At 61.6% G+C, this 15,046-nt stretch overlaps 1 protein-coding gene across 7 annotated transcripts in view; it reads left to right on the plus strand.

The window, feature by feature from the left end:
- The window catches only part of NFATC1 (nuclear factor of activated T cells 1), a 90,064-nt gene that overhangs the window by 39,838 nt on the left and 35,180 nt on the right, over nt 1-15,046 (plus strand). For 6 of the 7 annotated variants that reach the window (XM_064480460.1, XM_064480462.1, XM_031441711.2 and 3 more), the window contains exons 7-8: nt 7,092-7,147; nt 10,688-10,820. In XM_064480460.1, coding sequence (XP_064336530.1) covers nt 7,092-7,147; nt 10,688-10,820 — 189 coding nt within the window. Of the gene's footprint in view, nt 1-7,091; nt 7,148-10,687; nt 10,821-11,187; nt 12,442-15,046 lie in introns of those variants that run through there. The other variant, XM_064480465.1, reaches the window with a different exon arrangement.

Raw genomic sequence — 15,046 nt, forward strand, 5'->3', positions numbered from 1 at the left:
GGGCCTCACCCTCTGGACGAGCACCCCCACCCCAGACACACAGGCAGATGCTGTTGTTCTTTGAGTGACTGGTGGTCTCCGGGGTCCCAGCTGCTCTGAGCGTGTGCGTGTGCGTGTGCGTGTGCATTCTGCGTGTGTGCTCGGAAGAGGGGGCTGTAGGTCTGAGGGGCCTTTTCCTCTGGTGTCTGGGGCCCCAGAGCGATAAGCCCCGGGTCGTCTGCAGGATGGATGCGGCGGGAGCACCGCTCCTGCCTGGTGGACGCCTGGCCTGTGCCACGTGGGTAGCAAGTGCGGGAGAGTGTGGGCCCCACTTCTCTCTCAAACTCTGGAGTCTGTTTTTGGGGCTGATTCCGTGCAGGGAGCTGGCCTCCGCCCACACAAGGGTGCAGCTGCCCCCCAGGCTGGGGAGGGGCCGCATCTGGTAGCTTGTTTCTTGTCTTCACTTTCCTGGTTTCTCGGGAGCGCCAGGGCTGGACTCGTGCTGGTCACTGAAAAGCGCGGAGGCACTCAGCCCCCATAATGGGGTCTTGATTTTGTACAGTTTGCAAGAAACTTAAGCACTTCAATCAAAATGGGCTGAAAGGTCCTTCACAGGTAACCTGGTCTGCCTGTGCAATTGTGCACATGATTGGAAAGTACACTTCAGATGATGGCTGGACCCCGACTGAGTGTGAGGTTAAGGGGGAATTTGTTACTGGAACGCCCTTCTTTGGAGGACGTGAATTTTGAAATAATTTAACTTTTTGTGCATTAAATGTGTGTCCACCTGCATGGCAGGGAGGAAGGCCCGGCGTCCTCACCACGCACTGGGGCGTCACAGAGCCGGCGAGCTGCCCTCGCTGACTCACAGAGGAGATGCTGAGCGGCTTTCTGTGCTGGTTCTGAGACCAGTCAGCACCTCGGGCCCAAGACAGTTCTCAGCTGGTGTGGTCTGGTCATGGGGCCTTCACTGTGGCCTCGCGGGTGCCACGGGCAGGTCAGCCACTCGCCTGCAGGTGCAGGTGGGACTTGGCCTCGTCCCCGCCGGGGCCCTGGCCACACGCAGGCTGCGTGCTGCTGTCGGGGCCTGTCGTCCGCTCACCCTCTCCTGCAGTGGAGCTGCGTCTGAGGGGCAGAAGGTGAGAAACCAGCGAGTGGGTGGTGACCAGACGCCCTGCGAACACGTGCACCGAGACGAGCGAGACGTAAGCCCTGCAGCCGGGCCTCTGGGCGTCCTGAGACGCCACACTCGTGTTTAACGAGGCCACGTGTGCCCTTGAACACGCTCCGTGTGAGTCCCGTGAGCGGAGACGGGGGAGCGGAGGCCCTGCCTCCTTCCTGTCCGTCAATTCTCGGCAGAGCTCACACACCTGACACCTTGACGGCCTGTCGCTGCCACTGGGCTTCCCCTGGTGGGTTTTCAGAGAAACCGCTATGGACAGTTTGGATTAAAAGCACAGCTGTGCTCTGGGCATCCAACGGGGCTGTCTGACCCGCTTCGCAGCGCGGCCAGTGGGTGAGCGGTGAGTTCTTGTCTCAGGGCTGCTGGCCTGGGCAGACGTCGCCCCATGGACAGGACTTGGAGCCGTTGCAGGAAGAATGGGGCCTCTCTGACTGCCACCACGTCCGACACCCCTCCGCCGCCCTGGGCAGTGGGCAGAGCTTTTATGAGCTTCTTGGTGTGGTTCCTCCTGACTAGAGGACTAGCCATCACCTGCGTCCCCCTCACGGTGACTGAGCAGGGAACCCGGCCATGAGGGCGGCCCCGGGAAATGGGAGCAGACCCCCCAGACGTCGGCCGGTCCCCCAGGGGTCAGCCGAGGCCGAGGGGAATGTCCCGAGGAGCAGCTCTCGGCTCTGGCTGCGTGAGGGACGGGCATCCCCAGACGTCCGGTGGTTTTTCTCAGGTCTCTTTCTGTGTCCAGCAAGAGGCCCCAGCGTTGAAGTAGCCGTTCCTTCACGGACTCTTGTCGACGGTTGCGGCTTCTGCGTCAGATGTTGTCTCCCAGGTGGATTCTGTGTGCGTGGAGACCGTTCATGCCCTCACCAGAGGGTCGTGTGCCCCGAGTGTCGGTCACCCTTCCTCCCACTGAAGAGCTGTGGGTCTCCCCTCAGATCTGTGAGTGAGGGACACATTTGCACGTGCATGTGAATGTCTGACCCAGCCTGACACACAAACGGCAACACCAAGAAAGCGGCTACGTGGACACCAGCTCACTCTTCTGGAGACGGGAGAGGAGAATGTCACCAAGTCCGTGACGCTGGCGCGGGAAGTCGCTCTGTCCTTCAGTCTCCTCACCTGTTCTGGGCAGCTCTTGGAACCTGTGTGAAGCCTGTTTTGGCTTTTCTGCTGCACAACAAGCCTCACCAGAACTTGGAGGCTGCGGCCAGCAGCACTTTGTCTGCTGACAGTGGTGGGTGGCTGGGCTCGGCCTCTGGCCATCCCGTGAGCTGGCAGGTCAGCTGGGGCCGGATGGCGGCCTTCTGCCCGTGTGCAGACCTCCCCCAGCTCTCCTCGGCAAGGTGACGGCATCCTACATGGGTGCTAGGCCTCCGCCTTGGGTGCTGGTCTCTAAAGGGTTCCTGGAAATCCCCCGGAGCGGACGCTGCGGCTGGTGTGTGCCTCACACCCGAGGGCTGTGACTTGCTCCCGAGACACGCTGTTCAGACTTTCCTGGCGCTGACCTGGGAAGTGGGGGTGGGGTGTGCAACGAGCGTCCACATGGACAGCTGTCGTCACCTCACCACGCCCGCCATCCGGGCAGCTGACCTCCGCAGGTGGTGTCCTAGGGTAGCCCTGCGCTGAGACCCCTGTGTCAGGGGCTCCCAGGGGGGCAGCAGGGGCACACCCACAGCGGCCTGGCTGTGCGGGCACCAGAGCTGCTGGCCCCTGGTAGCCCCCGCCTGGGACTTACCCTGGACGGGCCGTCGGGGAGAGGGCACTGACCCCAGTGAGCGGAGAGCGGCGGCTGGGTCCCTCTGCCCTAAGAAGGCTTTCCCTAACTTTCTGGCCTTGGAGCTGAGTGATCAGCCCACAAATCTAAGCTAAATGACACTTCCGACCGTCTGGGAGGAGACCGGGCTACCCCGGCTCCCGTCTGCGGGGACGTGCAGGTGGGCGGGACCCTGGCAGGTGAAGCAGGTGCTGCTGGGGTCAGCAGGGCCCCGGCCTGCCCTTCTCCTTTGGCCCCAGACTCTGCCTTCACTGATGTCCAGGAAGCACCCTGGCCTCTGTGAGGGACTGCCCGGCTTCAGGGACTTGCACTCCCTGTGGGCTCTCCTTGTGGGTCCGGGCCGGCCTCTGAGGTCAGCATTCAGGAGCCTGGGGTGGGGACGGGCGCTCACCTTGGCCTTGGTGCCCTCCCTGCCCCTCCTGGGCCCGGGCTGCCCTCTCCCTGTGGGATGTGCAGGCCCAGTGTCCTGCCCACGAGAGGGCTGTCACTGCAGCTCCCTCCCTCGGTTTGCCCCAAACCCGCCCACCTTGCATGTGTCCTCCCCAAGGGCCGTGCAGAAGGTGGGCTGGAGCAGGAAGCCTGGACAGGGAGCGCCAGGCTCAGGAGGCCCCCGCTTCCACGTGGTGGTGCCCACGCAGTCCTGTCGGGCGATTCATTTTCACTTTTAGAGTCGGCTTTCCAGAGGTGTAACTCGCTGACCTCACGTGCCGCCCGTTCAAAGCTTGGAGGCTCCTGTGCGTCCGGAGCTGTCGTGCGTGCCCCAGGGCGTCTCCTCGCCCCCAGTGGAACCTGACCCGTTAGTGTCGCCCACGCCCCAGCTTGGCAGCACAGCCTGCTCTGTCCGCTCTGCTCGTCGGCGGGGAGCCTGCATGCCCGTGCCCGGCTCCCTCCGCCCGTTGGTGTCAGGTCCATCCACGCGGAGCGTCAGGGCGTCGCCCCTCCGAGGGCTGGTAGCCACCCCACCCCCGCCCCGCGTGGACAGAGCACATCCTGTTTATCTGCTCAGAGTGGATGGACACTGGTGTCACGTGTGATGCTGCAGTGACTGCCGTGTGCACACGCGTGTTCCTCCCCTGGGCGCACACCTGGCACCGGGTGCTGGGCCCTGGAGTCTCCACCTTCACCCTGGGGAGCCTCGGCAGGCAGATAGCTTGCCTTGCTCTGGAGGCGCGTCTCCTGGTCCGTGTGGCTCAGAGGGTCCTGCGTGGGGTGGGGTTGATGAGGGAGTAGTGGATGGGACACCTACTGACACCTGCCCCGGCCCTCCCCAGGTCACCCCTGGTGGGGCTCCACCTGCTCACGCCTCCTGTGGCTCCCGGGGTCCAGCCTGCAGGCCAGGAGCAGACGCACCAGGGACCCTGCCTCCTGGGGCCAGGGGAGCAGACGTCTGGCCTCAGACGCTGGGGCTCTTCCTGAAGGAGGCGCTGCTGCGTCTCCGTCCTCCCGTCCGGCCCGTCAAAGCCTCGCCGTCAGTGCTGCAGGAGGGTCTCAGGAAGGGGAGCCCGCTCAGCCCCCCGCCCCGCCCGCGGATTGAGAGCAAGGACCCGCGGCCCAGAGCCGCTCCGCCCGAGGCCCTGGCCCGAGGAGGAAGCCTCCTGGCGGGTGTGGCGGGGAAGCCTTTCCGATGACTCACGCGGCAGGGAATTCCCTGATGACTTGGAATATTTTTACTTCTGGGCTTGTGCACAGTTTCCTACTGAGAAGCCCAGTGAGCGCCTGATAAGGAGGCACACAAAGGCCTGTTTGGGGCTGGCCTTCCCGTCCTGTCCCTTCCCGGGGAGGCCGGGCTGCCCTGGGCGGGTGTCACAGGACGGGCGCCGGAGGCTGGAGCTGGGGGGTGGGCCTGTAGTCCCAGAGCAGGCGATGATCAACACTTCTCCCTCCTGCCCCGTCCCTGGACAAGGCCACGTGTGCGTTCCCGACCGTAAAGAGACGCTAGCCTTTAAGAGTCAGGCTCCGTTTAGGGTCCCCGAGGCCTGCCCTCTGCCTGGAATCCATCCTGGAATAAAGAGGCCAGGGAAGCCGGGGCCAGAGCCCCCACGCCAGGGTGGGCGGGAATGCAGGGAGCAGGGGCTCTGAGCACCTGGGACTGAAGAGCCGGCCTGAGGGGATTCGCTCTCGGTTGGTCTAGGGCCGGAGGGATCTGCGCCTTCCAGAGCCGTGAGGGCCTGGGAGCTGGCGCAGCCGGCAAGGCCTGGCCCGCCCGCGGACATGGTGCGTAGTGGGATCACGTGGCCTGCTGGCCCCTGGGCAGGCACCCCAGGACGGCATTCCACAGGCCCAGGACGCCCTGGAGGGGAAGGACCCTGTCCCCTGGGGGGCATGTCCTCAGCACGCTCGCCCCGCCGCCCACTCCACGACTGCATTTCCCTTCGTTTTTGCTCCGTGGGTGAACCTGCCAGGCGCTCCCGGGAGGCCAGTCCAGTCTCTGGCCCCTCCTGGAGGATGGACAGTGGTGGACACTGGGTGATGCTGGGTGTCCCTGGCCCCTCGTGGGCCTCCGTCTCCCCTCTCCTGGGCAGGTGCTGCCCTTCCCCATTCTGGCCAGGGAGGCCTGGACACTGTGGAGAATTCTGTTGTGGGCCGTGAGCTGTGGCTCTGCCAGCCTCTGTCGACAGGCAGAGAAAAAGCAGCTGCATGGTTTTGCCCCCAAACTTCAGGTTTTAACACTTAAGCTGCTCAGTGAGGGAGGGACAGAGATCAGCTCTGTCATCAGAAAACGTGCTGTTTCTAAAAGGCATCAGGGAGGGGGGAGAGGTCGTCACAGGCGGAGTCACTCTGATTTCCTCAGACACGTGGCGGGGGAGGCGGGGCACCAGCACATCCGGGCGGGTCTAGGCCGCGGGCACGTTCAAGCGGCCCTGGGGGCCCTCAGGTCCATGGGCACCGGGGCCGGAGTCAGGGTGTTCTTTCCCCCGGGCCCTGAGCTCACGGGGGAAAGTTCGCCGCTTTGCAGACCTCGCGATGCCTTCGAGAGCAGCGGGCTGTTCTGTGGGTTTCCTGTTGTTTTTCCCAGCGGAGAGGTGGTGCAGTCTCTGGGCCGTGGGGCCCTGCTTGCCGTGGAGTGGGTCCATCTGGCAGATAACTCGCGCGGGGACCTCGGGCGTCCCGAGAGGCCGGTGGGGTCCTGGCGCCTCAGCCTCCCCGTGACTCATGCTTCCTCCCCGCTCCGCCCTCCACCCCTGCCCGGCCAGCACCGCCAGGGAGAAAAAGGAGATCTTGTCTAATTTATTTATAATTTAGGGTTTGTAACACACGCACATCTCTTCTTTGCAAACAGAGGATTAGGACACTAAATGTATCCATAGCTATAGTGATTCGTCTGGGGAGCTGACTCGTAAAAGATGGAAAGGAAAGAGGCCTCCGTCGGAGACTGACGTCTGTTAATTCAAAATAACGGCCAAAACCAGTCCCCCGACTGCGTGCCTGCCAGAGGGTTTTCCAGACTCTGGAACGTGCTCCCTCCGTCCCAGTGAGCGTGGGTTCCCGACCTCGCCCCCTCCAGGGCCCGAGACAATGTGCCCTTTCTTTCACTGGAGGCTTTTCGTTTTTTCAAACATGCAAACGGCCACTGGGGTAAAGTTAAAAATACCTTGTGTTTTGCATTGGTGGATCCTGATGTGGCAAGGAGCAGACACAGGAGGCGTTTTCTTCCCCCCCCCCCCGCCCCCGGCAATTCCCTGAGCAGAGGCAGGGCCTGTGGCCCTCGCTGCGTCGAACAGCTCTGAGCCCGGAGTGCGCCATGCACGCTGTGGGCCGGAGCCAGTGGGGCCGGAACCCAACCCAGACCTGGCCCACGTCCCAGCACGGCGCCCCTCTTGCTGGGGTTACCCGTGTTCCTCCAAGGGTGGATGCCCTTCCGTGGCTGCGCTGGGTGGGGGTACTTCTGCAGAGCAGGGGTCTGTGGGCCCCTCCAGGCTCCCTGCACTCAAGTTCTGGATTTGAGCTTCTCCCGACTGGGTCTGGCGTCCACTCTCCCTGCTCAGCACGCACGGCAGCCCACCTGTGCCAGCAGGCGGTCCCCACGGCCGACCAGGCAGGGGGAGCCTCTCACCAGAGGCTCCTGCGTGTGAGTCCTGTGTGCCTGCGTCCGGGTTGTAATTTCAGGTGGTGGCCATCAGGACGTGAGTAACGGACTCTCCCTCCCCTTCCTTGCAGACGGGCACCACATCTGGGAAATGGAGGCGAAGACTGATGGAGACCTCTGCAAGCCGGTGAGTGCGGCCCTGGGGTGAGGGGGGAGACGTGGGGCCCGGGGCCTCCTGACCACAGTGGCGGCGGCCTGGCCCGAGATACCTGGCTTCTCGTTTGTTGAAATGAACCGACTAATAAAAATAACGGAGTAGGGAGTAGAAACGATGGAGAAACAGTTCCTGAAACGAGCGCTCTCAGGATGGAAGGTGAGGTGAGGTCTTGGACACGAGTGACCGTGGAGGACGGTGCGCCATGTAGGCGGCAGGCCTCTTGCCAGGGGGCATGGGGGCACTCTCACGCCCGGGGCTCCTGTCGCCATAAGCTGCCTTTGTTACCAGGGCCCCCCCACTGGCCGCTGCCCCCAAGGGGGACGCTGTGTGAGCCCGTGGGTGCCTCCGGGGCCGCCGGCGTCCGGGGCTGTGATTCCTTGTTTGTCCTCAGAGGGCAGTCGGGACCCGGGCTCCAGGTGGGGTCTCACCTGCCAGCCAGGGTGCCTGCGGGGCCTTTGCCCCACCTTGTGTGGGGCCGCCGCGCTGGCTCGGGGCTGTCCTGACACTGGCCCCCACAGCTTCCTTGGCTGTCCGCACACGGGAGCCTAAGTAGTGACCGCTGTCCGGGGCTGTTGATGGAGGGGGCTTTGTCTGAAGTTCCGTGGCGGCTCCACTTCCCTCTGACGGCTGTTCGCAGGGTTACTGTCCTCCAGCCCCTCGGTTTCAGTCTGTCTTTATATCTAAAGCAGGTCCCCACACACAGCAGAGAGCTACGTCTTATTTTTACCCACTGACACGCTGTCCTAGTCGGGGTGGGCAGACCGTTGGTGTTTAACGTGATCAGTGATGTGTGTGGGTTGATGTCCACCATGGAGTGTGTGCCCTTCTTGGTCCCAGAGAAGCAGCAGGAGTCTTCAGGTAACATGATGCCCTGCAGCTAGCAGGTGATTTTTTGAGAAAATTCAAGTTTCTTCCAAGCTCTCTAGCTCATTCCCCCAAATGCTGTTAGAGATGTGCAGACAGTCCTCCCGAAAGTGCAGGAAATGTGGGCTTTGCTGGAGGGGTCTGGGTGGTCAACCTCTGCCCTGGGCCGGCCCCTCCCTCCACACAGGTGGCTCCGGGAGGAGGCAGCACCTTTAAGGCTGTGACTTAAGCTTCCTCTTCCAAGCTCTGGTCCATTTAGCAGGGGCCTTACAAAAGTGTCAGAGGAGCAGATTCTTCCCTGACTCCAGGAGTGAAAACTGTGTCCACAGCCCTGCTGCCCTCATGGGTGCTGGGCCTGCCGGCTCACGTGCGCACTGCTTCCTGCCTTCCCCTGAGGAAGGGCCGCTGGCTCGGGCAGCTCGGCCTCCACGCTGGACTCCTGGCCCAAACAGGCCGTTAGCTGCAGAGCCAGCCTTCGGGTTTGCCAGGACAGGTGCCGCCTCCCCTCTCCTCGCTGCTCCTGCCCTGCTGGTCACCCCGAAATGTGGGCCCACAGCCCCCGGTTCCAGCTCCAGCGTGGGCCCGAGTCCTCTCCACTCCCCAGGGCCCGTGTGGCCGCCCCCTTCTCCCTGGGCAGGAAGGAGAGGCCGCAGAAGTGGTGCATCTCTTGGTATCAAAATAATTCCACCAAGTTTGCATGTTCAGATTTTCCATCAAGTTTTTTTTTCCACTTTGAACAGTGGGTATTTTAAAGGGAGCCGAACAGTTGACAGTTGTATGTTCTAAACGAGTGGGGAACAAGTGAACGGTGGTGGCCTGTAAGTTCACACTTTAGTGTAAGTTTACTCAGCTTACTCTTTTCTTAACTCTTCACTTTCACTTAACTTACACTTTCACTTTAAGTTCATCTCTCTTGTCTCTTAAATGACGTCTACTTTTATATTTTTTGAATTATAAAAGAATGTCATATTCATTGTGGAAACTTGGAAAATACAACAAAGCTGTCCTGGAAAAAGGACACCGCCTGGTGTAATTTCACCACCGTCAGCGCTCGGGCACGTTTCCTGCCCTTCTCTTCCTGTTGTGGGTGTGTGTCGCGAGCTCCTCTGCACATTCACACACACATACGTGGACACTGTAGCATGCGTATTTTTAAAGCCAAGCGGGGTTGCGCTGTGTGGACGGTTTGTACACCGTCATGAGTGGATTTTCCGCACCAGCTCGCGTGGATGCACCGAGCGCCCTGCTAACCCTCAGCCTCCCGTCAGGACAGATCTTCTTACCTTACGGCGCAACCCAGCACCAGCGCCCCCATGGGGATGGCGTTTTGTCACATAATTTCATCATCTGCCTATTTAGAGGACTGAAGTATGTCCGTCTGAGCCCACATCAAACTAAGAGCTCACAGAACCTGGAAATGCCACCTGCCTGGGTCGCCCACCCACCCGGGTCACCGGCCTGCCCAGGTCGCCTGCCACGACACTCCCTGCAGCCACCTTGTGACCCTGAGTCACGTCCCACTTTACTTCTGACCTCAGCTCAGGCAGCGTTCCTCCCTGTCTCGCCTCACTTCTGTGTTGAGCCGTCGTTGGGTGTCAGCTGTGTGCCCACGCCAGCGTCACCTGTGGTGTCTCCTTCTGATAATTGAATCCTCGGTAAACATCCCTGGAGGTGGCGTCTTTCTAGTCCCCGGACAGGTGGTGAGACTGGGACTCGGGATGTCAGAGCCAGGCTGGACACCTGCCCGTGTCTGACCAGACCTGGGCGCCCACGGTGGGTGCAGCCTCTCGGCCAAGACGCAGGCTGACCAGGCACACACAGCCGTGGGCCGTGGCTTCTTCCAGACCAAAGGAGGTATTGAAGCAGTGTGTTCCCCGGCGCGAGTGTGGTTCCGAGGACAGACCCAAGAGGGGCTGCAGGCCAGCCCCAGGTCAGGCGCGTCAGGACGTCTGAGCACCAGACAGCCCAGATGCAGGCGCGCCGACCCCTAGCTGTGTCCTTCCACAGGGTGGGACACCCCACCGCCGTATTTTTGTATCTGTACTTGAAGGGGCAGAGTTTTGTAAAAATGTTGCTGTTTAACTCAAAACACGGACGGGTAACAGCAACCTCTGTGAAGCACCCTGTTCCATCTGTGCTTGACGCCCACCCCTCCGGAACCTGCTGCGCCCGGCTCTCCTGTCCTCTTCAATTCGAGGGGTTGTGGCTCGGGCTGTGGGCCCCCGGAGACACCTGCAGGGCACGCTTCCCCTGGGGCTCCATTGCCGGCTACCTGAGCAGGGGCTCCCGGCTCCACCCACGAGTCAGCCCAAGGGGGCCCTTTGTCCATTTTCTCACGGTCATGATTTGGGGGCAGAAGGGTGCCCAGTAGCCAGTCCTGTCTCAGCATTTGTCCTCACAGCTTCTCTCCTGGGTTGAGTTGGTGGCATCTTAGGTGAAGCCCCAGCCTCCTGCCCACACACAGTACCTCAGACCACCTCTCAGCTCCGGTTTGCGGGAGTCCAGGACCCAGGGGCTGTTCACCCCTAGGGAAAACCCTCCTCGTGCTCGACGCTGTGGAAGGGGCTTGTAGGCGACTGCCTCGCGCAGACGGCTCTGCATTTGGGACGCTAACGGTCTCCCTCCTGTCTGCCACTTTCTCACTAGAACTCGCTGGTGGTCGAGATCCCGCCTTTTCGCAATCAGAGAATAACCAGCCCAGTCCAAGTCAGCTTCTACGTCTGCAACGGGAAGAGAAAGAGAAGCCAGTACCAGCACTTCACCTACCTGCCCGCCAATGGTAACGCTCTCTTTCTAACCTTGAGTGCTGCGAACGAACCAATGGGGTGCTTTTCCTAAGAGACACAGGAGCTGACTGCCGCAGCGGTGACACAGTGCGGTCCCACTGTGCGCTCGCGCGGCTGCCGTCCGTTGGCACGGTCACGTCTTCAGTTCTTCCCAAAGAAAAGCGAAGCTTCTGGTGTATTTTCCTTCATTGCTGTTGGGGTGGGGCTGCATTTGGGGTCATTATGATCGTGTTGCTGGCTGCTTGCACACACGCAACAGCCAAGGGGGGAAGCACTGCTCTTTTGTCTGAAAAGCTGGGGTGTGTTTAAATCCCGTGGAAGTTTAAAGTGGAGAAGCAAGTAGCTGTCATTATTTTGCAGGTGCCTTTAGAAATAAACCCTTTCCATGAAGCCTGAAGGCCGGTGCCCGGCGTGGTCCTTAACTAACACTGGTGATTCTCACGCTCCCGCTAACGTCCCACACAAGCTTTTTGTGAATAACTGCATCTCCCCGTGACCGTGCGGCTTGCAGCCCGGAGTGCCTTTCACTCGACTGAGAGGTCCCTTGTTCAGGCTCACGTGCTTTGAGGACGGTTTCTTTTCCCTAAAAAAAGTCCTGTTCACCTCTTCCACTTTGCAGGTGTTTTCTTAAGGAAAACACCGCTGTCTGTCGTTCCACCCTGACCTGGCAGGAAGCTGAGCCTCCCCGCGTGTGCTCGGAGCCCCCGGTCCCGTCACCCTCCTCCCGGTGGACGGGTGTGTCCAGCGAGGACCGCGTCCTGATTGGCTGTGTCACGTGCACGCGCAGCCATCAGTCCTGTTACACTGCAGCTTTTGTTCTAAAACCTTAAAAGAGATGCATACAATCTAACAGAGACATCATAAACTAAAAACAGACTGCAAAATGAGCAGTGTCGTCATTTACTAAAATCAAGGAATTCTTGTAGGTTTCCGCTTTCTCTGAATGTGTAATGTCATTTACATGATAGAAAGCTCTGGGATGCCCGTGTAGACGCCAAACAGAATTAACTGTTCTGGGGACAAACACTAGCCATGCCTTTCCAAGTTTGAATGACGTGATTGTGTTGCGAAATCGCGGCGTCGTGAGCGTGTTCAGTCACAGGAGCGCAGCAGCGGCGTTTGCCCCCCGCCCTGGGGCCCAGCTGCTTGTGGTCTGGGCCGCGGGCGCCTCGTGCCTCCTCTGCATTCGTGGGGTAACGAACTACGTACCTTACAGAAGAGAATAGGCTCTTTTTAATGTGATGATTGTGTCCTAATTAAAATTCGTATGTGCTTGACTGACGGAAAGCTATGCTTTACGAAGAAAATGGCTTTTCAAACCAGTGTAGAAAGCAGCTTCCAACATCGATGTTTTCTGCAGTGCCTGCCCCGGATTTACCTCTCGCTCACACAGACCCCCCAGCGTCAGAGGGGGAAGGGCCGGTGCTCATGGTGTGCCTCTCCGGGGGTGGGGGGCAATGCCCCAAAGACAGGTTACTGAGGTCATGGGGCAGGGCTGTCCCGAGTCACTGTCTCCCCCACCCCACAGGAAACCTTCAGTCCTGCAGGTCCCTCCCACAGGGGCCGGACAGGCTCTCTGCTCGACACCCCCCACCCCCACGTCTGCCCGACACCCCCCACCCCCACGTCTGCCCGACACGCCCACCCTCACGTCTGCCGGACACCCCCCACCCCCACGTCTGCCCGACACCCCCTACCCCCACGTCTGCCCGACACCCCCGCACCCCCACGTCTGCCCGACACCCCCCACCCCCACGTCTGCCCGACACCCCCGCACCCCCACGTCTGCCCGACACCCCCCCACCCCCACGTCTGCCCGACACGCCCACCCCCACGTCTGCCCGACACCCTCTCACCAATTCTCTGTGGACCCTGGAGGTGGTGTGCCACCCCACCGGTGGACCCCTCGCCTGTGGGGTCAGAGCACAGAGGCCTGGCCATCTGTGGCCTGTGCCGCTGACCCTAGGCCCCAGCCCCCTTCACGTCGCTCCACACAGTCTGCTCCATCCGCGGCTGGGGTGCCCAGGCTCCCCACCCCCGGAGTACCCTGCCCTGCCTGCCTTCCTGGGGTGGCCGGTCCCCATGGCGCTGTGACCAGGCCAATATCCCGCTGGACTGTGAGCTCCCTGAGAGCGGGGACCCCCGCCGGCCCCAACTCCATGCCTGAATAGTGGAGGGCTGCCCTGTGTGGTTTAAAAAAATAAATGAACAAATGAAAAACCAGAACTTCAGTTTCCAGCCTTAGGTTTGGTGTTTCTCTCGCGTCCTCACCGCCTTCCTCAGCCCTGGGGCTGTCTTCACTCTGCTGACGGTGGTGCCGCTCCGGGGGGTGGGACGGCCACCCTTGTCACCTTCCTCCCAGCTCTGAACTGACCTTCTGAGGCTGGGACTACAGACACACTAGCCTCGCCCTCCGCCCCTCCTCTGCTGGCTGCCGTTTCAAGTTGTTCAGACTGGAAGGAAGTCCCACTGGGCGTGTGGGGACCTCTGGGCCCTGGTGGCCTGTGTCCTGGCTGCTGGGCTGCGTGGGGCTTGGGACAGTTTGGTCCTTTCTCCCTCTCTGGGGCGGAGGGGGGGTAGCATGTTTAATTGGGGGAAAGTGTCCACTTGAGTGCAAGACGCCATCAGTGAGCAGCTCCAGCACAGGGGTGGGAAGGTCCCTGCATCCAGCCCGTCCTGGCCTCTCTGGGGCAGTGGTCACAGCCCTGTGCAGCCAGGGAGGTTCTACTAAGCTTGCTTGTTGCTGTTTTGGTTTACCTGTGCTCCTGCAACCTTCTGAAGGAGAAACGTCCCCACACTCTAGTGACTGAGCTGAGGCGCCCTGGTACCTGTCATGAGACAGACATCCCGCCAGGACCGGTCATGCTTCCTAAGGTTGTCTAGCACGTCCGCTCCGATTAAAGAAAGGAGCCTGACCTGCGGGGCACGGCTCCCCAGGTTTGGGGGAAAGGCAGTGTGCACGTCCCTGTGCTCCGGGGTCACGTTCCAGTCGCTGCCCAGCGACCTGGGGACAGGCAGGGCAGGTGAGGCTCACACACCAGGAAAGCGTCCCAAATTGTGACTCAAAGCACGTGCCGAAGTCAGTGTCTTTGAAATGAGCAGTAAGTCACGAGGAGTGCTGGGGCCTGGGGAGTCCGTCTCTTCGTCTGAAGTGTTCTCGCTGGTTTCCCAGAACTGCCTGTGTTGACCTGGGCCTCTGCCCGTCTGTGGCTCATGGAGCTGGGGGTGAGGGTCCCGGGGCTTCTCCAGGACCAGCCGAGGAAGCCCGGGGGACACACGCCAGCCCGCACGGCCTCTGCCACCGGGGGAGCGGCTCTGAGCATCCGCAGACCCGGGGCCTGGCTCTCCATTCCCGCCTGTGCTGGCGCCGAGCAGGGGCGGCCGGTGTGGGTGGTCACAGCGTGGCCAGACCGCCCTCCAGCTCCCAGACAGCCCACTGGCCCCATCTTCACGGCAGGTTTTGAGTTCACCTCTTCCACTGAGCACTCAGGCTCATGTCCCCCCAATCCGTGGCATTGCACTCTGGGCTTAACCTCGAATCCCCTTCCAGACAGCAGGACCCTCACTCAGGTGACCATGGGAAGCTCCGTGGGCCTCCTCCTCCTGGGACCCTTGTCACTCCTGCCTGCAGCCCCTCGGCCCCCACCCCTGGCAGGCTCCTCTGAGCCCAGCCCGCCTGGCGGAGACCCGTCAATGTCCCCTCATTTCATAAACAGACGAGGCCCTGGGAGGTGGGGCCCCGGCCTGGACCAGCGCCGTCAACAGCGGGGTGGCCGAGCGACACCTAGGAGGGCCCTCCTGGTCACCCCCACCCGCCCTGCTCTGGGAGCGGAAGTGTCACGTCCCCATCCCGCCGCGTGTGACAGCTGCATCTTTGTGGCCCTGACCGCGGAGGCCGCCCCTCCAGTCTTCAGAAGCCTGCCTGTGCATGTGGCACCTGCCTGGGCGGAGCAGCGGCATTCAGAGCCGATGAGGCCAGGCTCCTGAGGACCGACCCCCACGCCGTCCCTTGTACCCCCAGAGGCCACGTGCGGGCGAGTCCTCCTCTGCCTCCTGCCAGGAGCTGAGGAGGCGCAGGCGGAGGTCCGATAGCCGCTGTCCACACCTAGGCCCCGGCCAAGCCTGTTCTCAGGCACCTGCCGGCTTCCGTGTGGAGCAGACCGCACCCACGTCTCCAGCCCATGGTGTGGAGGCTGGCCTGTTCTGGGTCCTGGGGTGT

The sequence above is a fragment of the Camelus dromedarius genome, chromosome 28, assembly GCF_036321535.1.
Source record: "Camelus dromedarius isolate mCamDro1 chromosome 28, mCamDro1.pat, whole genome shotgun sequence".
NCBI classification, from domain to species: domain Eukaryota; kingdom Metazoa; phylum Chordata; class Mammalia; order Artiodactyla; family Camelidae; genus Camelus; species Camelus dromedarius.